The 12221-nt window shown below is 34.5% G+C and overlaps 1 protein-coding gene across 1 annotated transcript in view; it reads right to left on the reverse strand.

Moving 5' to 3' along the window:
- The window catches only part of CNTN5 (contactin 5), a 310996-nt gene that overhangs the window by 119013 nt on the left and 179762 nt on the right, over positions 1–12221 (reverse strand). Inside the window, exons 7-8 of the mRNA XM_030449461.1 lie at positions 7663–7844; positions 72–208 (exon numbers count right to left, since the gene is read on the reverse strand). Coding sequence (XP_030305321.1) covers positions 72–208; positions 7663–7844 — 319 coding nt within the window. The remainder of the gene's footprint in view (positions 1–71; positions 209–7662; positions 7845–12221) is intronic.

Raw genomic sequence — 12221 nt, forward strand, 5'->3', positions numbered from 1 at the left:
GTTCTTCAACTGACTTTATCTGAATGAAAAGAGATACATGCAACATACTGGTGACTCCCCATCTAATGTACCTGTGGCCAGAGAGGAACTCCGTTTTTCAGCCAACGATATGTGGGCCTTGGCTTTCCAGTGGCTTTGCATTCCCATCTGAGCTGATCTCCACTGTCTAACTGAGTATCATTGAGTTTCTCAACCCAATGTGGGTAAGCTGCAAGAAAAAAATACATGCTGTATGTAAATTTTATGAACTGGTAAGTCTCTAAATCAATTAAATAGCTTAAACTATGTCCTTTAAAAAGCTTAGTTTACTCTCAAAAAGAAGGGTGATTTAAAAAAAAAACCATAAGAGTAATAAAATTAATAGCATTTACAAATTGAGAAGGAATGATGTAATAACACCATGCAGTGAGCAATATCATGACCACAAACAGAAATCTACCTGAATCAATGAAGCCCAAGGGTTTAAATTACATTACTACGCATTTATGCATTCATTAGTAGTGATTTTAGGAGTATTTGCTTGGTAATAACAATAGAATGACTAGTGACTTTTCAAGACCTAAGGCATTTAAATGTTGGTAAGAAAGTCAATCATGACAGCTTTGTTTACTAGTTTACTAGGAAATCATGATTTATGATTTAGAGCTGGGAATGACTGGGTATTTGGTAAGCACTTTGCACATATGTTTGAATTTAATTCATATTTCAGTGTTTTTCATGTTTTTAAGTGAAGAATCTAAAACATTTCCAGAATCCATCAGGAACATAAATTACACAAAATTGATGTAAACACAGTATTTTTATATAGGTAGACGGTTGTTAGGTGTATATGTGATAATTAGTACCTAAATTTAATGTAATTTTTAATATAATGTAATACGTTAAAAACAAGGAACATCTTTTTTCAGAGAATCACAGAATGGTTTGGGCTAGAAGGGACCTTAAAGTTCATCTGGTTCCAACCACTCTGTCATGGGCAGGAACACATCCCACTAGACCATGCAACCTGGCCTTGAACTAGGGATGAGGCATCCATAACTTCCCTGGGCAAAATGTACCATTGTTCAGTTCTGGTCCCTGATGTACAAATCAAATCCCACCAGGCTGGAGAGAGTGCAGAGAAAGGCCACAAAAATGACCACAGCGCTGGGAAGCTGGGAAAGGCTGAGAGAACTGGGTTTGTTCAGCTGGAGAAAAGAAGGCTCAGGGGAGACTCAGCACCATGTTCCAGAATTTAAAGGGTGTCTGCAAAGAAGGTGGAGACTCCCTTTCTACAAGGAGTCACATAGAAATGATGAGGGGTGATTGGTACAAGTTACTCCTGGGAGGTTCTGACTGGACACAAATAGGAATGATTTCACAATATGAAAAATGATCCATTGGAATAATCTGCCCAGGGAAGAGGTGGTTTCCCCAACATTCGTCACTTTTATGATTTGGCTGGGCAGGATGCTGGGCCATCTTGAGTTGACAGTCTTTTTCCATGAAAGTTTGGATCAGATGATCTTTGAGGTTCCTTTCAGCCTTGCATTCTATTATTCTATGATTCTCTGTCCAACCTACAATTTTGCTTGGTATTGTCCTGTCACATGTTTAGGACCTTTCACTTGGCCTTATGGAACTTCATGGTTATAGATTCACCTCTCCAGCCTGTTAAGGTCCCTCTGGATGGCATCCAGACAGCTACATGTAGAATCTTATAGTTTGGAAAAGTTTTATGATTCATTGAGGAATTGAGCATTCATGTGCAGAAACAGAAATGAATGTTTAGAAGCCAGCTTTTGAGTTTTCATACTTCATCCTTGTTAATTTGTATAGCAAAGAAAATGATAGATTAAATTAATTAACCTAGTGATATCAAATGTTGTTTTGTTGTTGGTTTTTGGTTTTTTTTTTTTGGTTTTTTGGTTTGTTCATTTTTTTTCCAGGTAGCAGAGAACAAGTAGCTGAAAGGCCTTCACTGCCAAAAGAATGTAAAATTCATCTGCTTGGTATGAATAGAAGTCCAGAGCTGTCACAATAAAGACTCTGCTTCAAACACTGGAAAATTGATAACATACCTAAACATGGGGAACTGAGTTTAAAAATAAATCTTTGAACCTAGCTGGTATTTGACAGGTCACCAATCAAAAGTGTGAGAAGATATGAAAAAGGCATGACAGGTGACTAACTGCTTCTAGCTTACATCTCATGTATGGATGATAAAGAATGTGAACAAGGTCTCTATCACTCCTAAGCAGAGAATAGTCTGCCTGAGAGTCCCTGACCAGACAGTTGTCATCAGACAGAAAATATCAGAAAAAGTATCACTCATTTCTCCTTAAGTAGAGGAAAAAGAGATAAGATTGGCCCAACCTCACTCTCAAACCCAACACCAAAACCATCTGCTCCTTATTCTTCTTGTTACAGTCAAGGCAAGGCATGATATGCTCCATGTGTTCTGCTGCACTGAATCACTTGATTCTTCAGTTGTATCAAAGGGTCTCATGAAATCTCCAGAAGCATCTTGTGGGACTCGCTGCTGACTCATTGTCTACTAAAATATAATTCGATTGCATTTTATAGTTGATATTGTTGTTTCTTTTTGAGTGTTTTGCTACATACAAAGAAGGCATGCTGAGAAGCAAGTTTGAAAATGAGTATGACAGTATTATTTTGGAACATGTGACAGTTAAATATTTAACTAAAAATTCCTAAATGTTAGCCAGTGGTGCCATAAATTCATGCAGTTTCAAAGAGGCACTAAACTGTTCCTATTTATATTTCATTCTTTTTATTATTTTGCTTTTCTGAAAATTCTACTATATGACCCGAAGAACATGTAGTCTTATTTTTCTATGTTGAATTTCATCTCAAAATGAGCCAGAGCATTCAGAATTATATTGTGCACCTGTTTTCACTGAAACAGAACTGTCTCACCAAGCAGATCTGTTCTCAGTACACAAGTGCCATTCCCTACGTCGTCTCTGTGGCTGCCTTGATAGCAGAGTCATGGCATGGGTTTTCCTCTGTAACCACAAACTTCCAAATCAGCATGGTATGATCAAGTTGTATTAACAATAATTTTTCATTAGATATGCTATTAGTAGCAGAATTTTTCTCCTCAAAACCTAAATGGCCTTTGTATCAATAATTTTCAAACTTTTGAATCTGCTTTCAGCCAAGAAAATGGCTCACGTTCCCACCCTGTTGAATGAAAGGTACCAAAAAAATAGGGAGCTGTAGCAGGAATCAAACTAAATGCATGATCAAGAGAAATATTTTCATTACTTTTTGGCTTCCATTTCTCTCTATATATACTCCTTGTTTCACCACAGAGTTCTCTGTCTGCACATTAGCAAGGAGAACTCTTCATAATATCTAACACTTCTTAAACTCTATAAATTAAATAGTGAAATGTTTCACTGGATGTACAACCTCTGACTTAATGTATTATATTCTTTTTTAGAAAACTGTGTTAGCATCATCCTGATATACAGGTGAGCAAAAAAACTTTCATCCCATAGTTGTGTTTAGTTATAGTTATAAAATAGACATTCAAAAAAGCATTAAAGAAGACCAGAAAATAACAGTTTGGGATTTTTTTCCAAGAGCAACATTCATCTTTGGGAAAAAAATGGGTATTTTCCTGGTATTTATCCATCCATTGAATAGTTTTGGGTGAATGTAAGAATAGAAGGATGTGTTTCATTATTCATAGTATTTATGGATATTGAGCCTTAGCTTTATACAGTGCTTCTGAGATTTTAAAATCGTCACCTAATCCCTGATTTATTGTATGTTGCATTTCTGCACCTGTTTATTCAAGGATGTCAAAATGTTTTACAAACACAAATTAGCTATAAATCTGCAAGCTCACAGGCCACTTTTTACATCCCCTGTGTAAAATGAAATTCATATTCCAAGAGACTGTTTCTCAAATTATTAAGCAACTTTTTGACTGAAAGAAAATTAAGGACAACACTTTGCATAGGCAACTTTAGATAGTGTCTGAAAATAAGAAATATTATAGAATTTGGGGTAAAAAAAAACCCAACCAGATTCTGATCACAATGTCAATTGAGAAGTATGCAGTTGGAGAACAATAGTTTCAAAATCAGGGTGGCCTGTTACTGCATTACAGAATACTCCAGCCTTCAGCTGCACTGTTCTGGCAAATCTTCCCTCCTGCTGTGGCAGCTGAGTCAAGGAACTGATCTAGTCCCACAAATAATGGCAAAACTAGGGGTTTTGTGTTCTGGTTCACATCACCATCCTCTGTTCAACTGGCATTAGTGAGAATGTAACAAAAAGGAAACAAGAGGTTCAGAATGAGAGAGGAGCAGGAATTACACAGACCAGGGCTTACCATTGGAAAAATGCTGCTAGTCAGGATTTGTGTAGGAACTGTGATTACAAAAGATTAATGCACAATTTCTACACCCAAATTTTAATTTTGTGTTCTGTTCTGTGAATCAATTTGAACTTGAAAATTCAATGGAAGCCATAACATGAGCAGATCACCTGGGGAAAAAAAAAACCCTCTCAAAAATAGATTGCAAGATCTATGAGGATGTCTTGCATTGTCAGAAATGTGTTTTTAATGCCTTTGTCTCTTCTACAACTGAATTTCCACTAAGTGCTGAGACTACAGCCATCTGAAATTGTCAGCATCTAAAATACCACTTTCTGAACAACATCCAAAGTGTCAGCTGCAACAGGAAGTCATGATATATCTGGATCAAAACATCAGGTAAAAAGTGAAAAATCACTAGTTTATGATTAAATGTGATCAGACAGGCATACTGTGTGTCCCAGGCTTTCTCCAGAATACTCTGTGGTGACCTAGATCAGATGCAACTGACAAAATGAAGAAGATTCAAACAGACAGTGAGTGAGTTACTGCAGAGGTATACAAGTTCTGAGGCAGCAGTATGACCCAGCTGGTCCTACAGCATGCTCTGAAATTTTACAAGAAATGTCTTGTAAGAAATGATGGCCTATATCTTAACTTCTGAGCAAAAATAATTGTTGTCTACTGGAGGAATGAGTTGTCAGTGAAAAGACAATGACCTTAAAGTGAATAATTCATGTTGACTGTTGTCATGAATAGATGTACAGCAGGAAACACTGTTTCAATTAATGACCCCAAATCCTGCTATATCAGCAGTCAGTGAAGGATGCTGAGAATTTTTTAAATTGTGTTCACATCATTTATCTGGCTAAATTTACACTGCTAAAATCCTCCTCACCCAAACCCTCTTATACCACTGGAAAGAGTTGGCAAGGTTTGTAGTCCATTGAGACATCAATGCTATCATTTTGAGGTATGAAAAGAGACTTCTAGTGGCTATTAACATTTTTTTTCCTCTATTTCTGCTGCACTGGAGGTCACTGCTTCCTATTAATGCAGATGAGTAGAACGCTGGCGCCAAATTAGTCTAAAAGATAATATTAGATTTAACAGAAAATTAATAATATACCAGTCTCACATAGGTGTTAATCAGAGGAATGAAACAATATGGAGTGGACACCCTTTGTATAATGTTAAAGCAGTTGTTCTAATATTATTGGGAAAAAAAACCAAAAACAAACAACAACCAAAATTGATTAGCACAATCTGTGCAATATTTATAAAGGCAGTGACTAAAAAATACCATTTTGACAATAGTAAACTGTTGGAGAACTAAAAAGTCTTATTTATGACTGGACAACATAGAACAAAATAGAAATAGAACATAGAAAATGTTTAAACATAGAAATATAGAATAGACATAGAAAATGTTTTCTGTGGATTCCTAGCATCTAGTCCATCTTTATTTCTGCTCAAAACATATAATGATGGATGCAGAATTGTGTAGAACACTACATTATGTTTGCTGTGATTTAAGTACTGTTTGTCATTGTGCCACAGGTGTACAGGGTGCTCTTGTGGAAAAAAAAAAATCATTTTCCACCATTTTAGTTTCTACCTTGAAGGGCAACAATTAATTCTTCGAACTTTGAAGAGGATGTAGAGATAATTATAACTCCTTTATAAGATGCTTTGGCATCTAAGTAGTTTCACAGCTCTAGGAAACAGCTAGAACCTATTAGCTGGGTTATACCTTGTAATTAAATATACCTTGTATCTAAAATTTTTTAGATTTCGAACATTTTAGGAAACACTGTTGAACAATACCAAGCATGCTGCCAGATGTCTCTGTCCCCCAGGTCTCCACCAGGAGATTTCCTGGGAGAAACTGACAGTAGCAATCTGTAATACTGGAGAAATATCACTGGCAGATTGACATAATAGGAGGCAGGAGGTTCATGCCCTTTCACTCCTGTTTTCATTAAAAGTCTTATAAAAGCTTTTCTACGAATGCAGTATGGGTGGAATATCCCAAATGAAAGGTGTAGACAGTTGAGAATGAAAAGCAAGAAGAGAAGCATCATCTGCTGATATGCTGATACTCACTGAAAACAAAAGCTCTAAGAAAAAGACACTGGAATGATAGAGGAGACAGGAAAATTGATTATGGACCTAGAAATATTGGCATATGTGGCATATGTTGAAAATAAACTAAATATATGATGCCAATATATGGTTATTTGCTGGAAGTGTGTAAGAAAGACAGAGAGCTGCGTATGCTTAATAATGGAGGAAAAGCACTTGGAGCCATGGGCTGAAACCAAGAAAAGAAAAATAAAACTGATTAAAAGGAGAGACTCCTTCTTAAAGTTATCTATTAGCCTGAGGACCTGTCTAAACTGCAGCAGCTGGAATTCCACTGACTGTGAGATTTGAAGAAAGAAAGCAATACGGAGTCTGAAAGATTCATTGCATGATCTGCAATAGACCTTTCCTGCTGAGGATTTATGATTGTAGCATTTATAGAATGATTGCAAATGATGTAACTTTAATTGATAAAAAGTAGGTGGGTCTCATGCATATACTCAATATATGGAAAACTTGGATGTATAAATATTCAGGCCATGAATTACATGGGCTTTTTTGTTTCTAGCCTTTAAGATGTAGCAACAATATTATAGAAAATTCATTATTTTTACTAAATATTTTATTTTCAAATTGTAATTTTTTTTGAATGTGATACATGATTCATTTTTTTTTATGCTGGCCAAAAAATTTTTAGGAAGAAAAATCTTATCAAGAAAATGTTCAAGACCTTCTGAAAATTAGAATGTTCACAAATCATGAGTGCCTAGACTGAGAAAACCAGGAGCACTTCTCCAGCTCTAGTTTTTGTATAATGAATTTGACATAACTGCAACTTGGCATGGCAAGGGTGAAACATTAATAAAACCATAATAGAAATCCTAATTTGTTTTCTGGCAGATACATCATGCTTAGGTTGCATGTCACTGTTATACATAATATCTACAGAAAAAAAACAAAAAAAACATTTAAAATTAAAAAAAAAAAAAAAAACCACCAAAACCTCATAAACATCAAACATGAAATTGTCTTTAATGCTGCTCTTTGAGGGAGTGAACTTTATTCATATTTCAGACTTTAATACTTTGATAATGAATAAAAATATATAGCCTAATTCAATTCTAATTTTACTTCAGAAGAAAAATATGTTGTTCCTACTGGACTTGAGCTACTTTCATGTGTATTTAAAGCCTTGAGTGGGGACAAAAAATTGCTGGATAAATGCTGTGTGCAATTGGACTTACTGTACACTTGCAGTTGTCCTCTGAAGACATTTCTCCCCCGAGAGTTTTCAGCCTTACATTCGTACACCCCTGCGTCTTCCAGCTGCACATTTGGTATTTCAAGCACAGCTTGGGATTTTCTCAGGCGGGCTTTACTTGGATTATGACCATTAACTTTCCTCCAAGAGATTGTTGGAACAGGGCTGAAATATTTAGTAAAATCACTGTTAGGACTCTTCCACTATTGAGAATGTAGATTCTGTTATCCGGTAGTTTAAACACTTAATAATCTAAGTAGCAATAAAATATAACCACAATTAAGGTTCATATAATCCTTGATATAGCTCACTTTCTGTAGGGAATCCTTAATAAATGGTTTGTTACACAGAATGTGTCTCTTTCATCCACAAGGGAGACCAAGATTTTATTGAGATCAAGTAAATCACTTGAAATGCTCTCTCTAGAGCTTATTTAGTACTCTGTGCTTTACTTTTGAACAATTCCATTTGATAGAAAAAATAAAATAATGACTTCAAAACCTGGATGATTTTAGCAAATTCACTAAACAAAAGCACTTTGTATTATTTCTGTAATTAAACTAGAGTTTGGCATATCTGTAAGTGATAATGTCTATTCAGGGATTTCAAGGGAGGTTTCAATACCACTGTAACATCAGGTAACTTCAGGTGATCAAACTTTTGGAGACCTCTTCTGTTGTAATATTACTGAAGTTATAAAACTGGTTGTGTAAGAAGCTATTAATGACAGTTTTGTTTCTGACCCATTGAACACCTGCTTATGGGAGTGGAAGGGCTTTTCACTGCAGATTGCTATTCCTCTCAGGCCTATGTGGAAACTGTCATTTACATTCATACTGAGGGAAGAAACCCATTAAGCTTTTTGGTGCAAACATGCATTTGTCTAAATATAGCAGAAGATGTTTAAGGGGGAAGAAAAAGATAAAAAAAAGGAACTCTAAAAATGTTTGATTGTGAGCTGAAAACTAGGCTGTGTCAAGGAATCAAGAAAAAAAAACCACAAAAACCATCAAAGCTTGGAGTATATCATGAGAGAAAAATGTGAACTGTTACATGCTGCTACTTAAAAAAAATAACATTGTAGGTATTTGAATTGTTTTCAGGTCTAAGCTTAGGTAGAAATGGAGTTGGATCTTCTGGCAGTTCAGATGGGGAAAAGTACTTTATAGGATAGATTCCAATTCAGAGCTTTTATTAATTTCTGTCATAATTTTCTATAACGATATGAAGTCTCATAAAAAAAACCCACAAAAACAAAACAAAACAAAACAAAAACAAAAAAACCCACAAAAAACCCAAAAAGCCCAAACCAAAGAACCCCAACTTTCCTTCAGTATTTCATATGTCCAATTTGAGACACAACAAATACAGACAAGAAAACCACCTATGTAAAGCTCTAGTTATTCTTCAGCCTGTTAAAATTGGAGTGTGAGTTACCACAGTTATTCTTAAAATTCCAGATGAAATGTTGAAAATTCTAGAACTTTATAGAGAGTCTGAAAATTACCAGTTTGAAATCAGAAGATTTCTCTAATCTTATCTCCTGAATGTCACAAATCACTGAACTTCATCAAATCACTGAATTTCATTAAGCCTATTAACATGACTACCTTCACAAAGTTTATTTCTTGTCGAACCCACAGTTCCATATGGAATGGTATCCACCATTTATTTGGATAGACCAGAAAGACAATCATAATTTCCCTTATCAGTTTGCTGCACTTAAACTAACACAGATTCTTTATTTTGAGTGTGTGGATTAATCTCTGAGGCTTAGTTCCTACGATACCTCTCTATTCTCACAAAATTGTCCTTTATCAGTGTCTCCCACAGTAGAACTAATGTACAGAAATCAAATAACCCTTTTCTCATAGTATACAAACTAGACTGATCTTGTTTTCTTTGGCATTCTAATCATGGGGTTTTTTTGTTTGGGTTTTTTTTTTGTTTTTTTAAGATATGGATCATATAATAATTGTGGTTCATCTGAGCCCTTTTTTTCCCTATTGTATCACCGTAGAAACATCATGGTGTGCTCCTTATTAATCTTAAAATAATCATAAATTCTTGCTGCCTGATTTCACATTTTCGTGTCCTTCAAGTTTGGTTTGAGGACTTTTCTGTGCAGCTTGTATGGGTCTAATTTTTAAAGTACTTCCTATTGGAAGTACTTTTACATAATTTAATTGCCAATGAGACATTGGAATGGCCTCCCAGGGAAAGTGGTGGATTCCCCCACTTTGGAAAGTTTTAAGTCTCAGCTCGATGGGGTGCTGAGACCTATCATATAAATAACGATATTAGAAGGGTTGGAGCAGATAATCCCAAAGGTCCCTTCCAACCCGACATTCTATGATTCTATGATAATTTTCAATGTGAAGATTAATAGAACTTCCCATTCTTATCTGACAGAAGTATTTCAACCTGTTCAATTTTAAATATGAAGAATAAATAGGATATTTCTGTCTTCGATTCACTAATAAATCTTATGATCTTTACCCTCCCATTTATTATTTTCTTTTCATGCCCTTAGCTACATATCTGGATCTATTATAAGTAGTAGGAACAACCATGTTAGTTTCGTGGATTTTTTTTTCCAATTATTAGCTCTCATATTTTATTTCTAATTACACACTTTATTTTTTGTATCCAAATTTATACTCTTTTTAAGTGACTTTCTGGAGATTTTTTTTCAGCTCTGTTGTTGCTTTGCATTCAGCTACACCTGTAGACTGCAGTCCTCTTCCTATATGGAATATAATTATGTCCTGATTGCTGGCTGCAAAACAGCTACCATGGCCAGGCAAGGGTTTCATTAATCATTACTGAACACAACAGAGGTCCAATGTAGGAATACTTTATGTTGGTACAGTGCAATACTTCTCAGCAACAGCTGCTTTATGAATGAGGCAGGTGTGCAGGTACACTTTATTTAGCACCATGAAGGTGCCATCCTTGTTGCCTATTAATGCTTATTTGCCCTTCATCTCTACCTACAGTAAAATCAATGACTAAAATCCTGTCCTACTGACATGGAAGAATGCTTCTCCTGAATAGAATTAGTAAGTGCAACCTTTTCATAGAGTATGTTACAGGGAAACAATGAAAACATTATAAACAATGAAAGTTGTCTAGAACAGTGAAAAATTATTCTGAGATTCATGTATTTAGAACTTTTCCTTTTTTTTTTTTCCTAAATTTAATTTTACTTTGCTACAGAAAGTAAATGTGTATAGCATGGCAAGTACAGAGGAAACTTATTCTCTGAGTGATATGGAAACATTTTTTAAAAACCTCATTTTTTTCTTCAGTATTATGAGCTAGTAAGGAGAGTTGTTCAAGGAGATAGAATTACTGTAGTTGTGTAGATTTAATGATTTCAAAAGAAAGTACTCCCAAACTGCAAATCACTATTTGCAGTCAACTTGTATTTCTGTTTAATGAAGCTTCTCATTTTCCTTGCATAACTTAAAAGTGCTGTATGAATTTTACATCTGAAATAAAATTTTATGTCTCCTCTGTGATTTATATGAGATTGAAGTGAAAGAATGAATTATATCTGTTGAAGTTAGGAAGAATAAAGTTGTGTGAATGTTCTAGAAAACTCAAAAAATCCACCATAAAAGCTAACATATGCACATGTTGTTCGTCTTCACAAAGGTTCCCCTGGTTTTTAAAAAATAAAGTAACAGCAGAAGTATCTCTAAAATCAATATTAGTTTCACATAATATGCTTGATTATTAAATTTTATAATCATTTAATACATTTTATTTTGGTCTCAGCAGACAACTGTGGGAATATAGTTTCCTTGTTTATTATAACAATAATAATTGAGTTCAAAGGTAAGATTTATCTTCAATTTTAGAAGTAATATGTCGAATACTATTGGTAAATCTTAGCATCCCCCAAGAAAATGTCCTGTTTGATTTCAGAAATACCATCATTAAACTTTTCCTTCATCTGAATAGAAATAAAAGTTATAAGAAGTCACTAGTGACTGTGATTGACTTTACTGTGAGTTTGTTTAATTTGAATTTGAAGAATATATTGATTATAGTTTTATATTAACGTTTAGAAAATATTATAAAAGCAAATTTTTTATAAAAGCAATTTTTTTAATAAAAGCATTATTTGGGGTAAATGATGTTGAAATTGTTGGAAATTCTTTACAAATTTTCTTGGAAATAAAATGTTTTGAAAAACATTTGGAAGTAATTTTTTACTTTTTTGTTCTTGCAATTTCATCTGAAGATGAATTTAATTAGATCTATAAAATATGCATTTATTTCAGGAAAGGGATGAGGTAGAAAAAAGAGTAATGTCTGAATTATTTTAAAATAACTTTTTCATGGATAGGAACTCCTAGGGTTTAAGTAATATCTTAAATAAGATTTCATAGGCTACTTCTTCTACTGGTTGATACAAATTGATGTGCTTTTTTGAAATATTTTACCTTTCACTGCAATTTCAGTTTCTCTCCATAGTATTTCTCCTTACCATACATTACTGTGCTGAGCTGTGTCTTCAAACCTACAGGTTCA

Source organism: Calypte anna, chromosome 1, assembly GCF_003957555.1.
Source record: "Calypte anna isolate BGI_N300 chromosome 1, bCalAnn1_v1.p, whole genome shotgun sequence".
NCBI classification, from domain to species: Eukaryota; Metazoa; Chordata; class Aves; order Apodiformes; family Trochilidae; genus Calypte; species Calypte anna.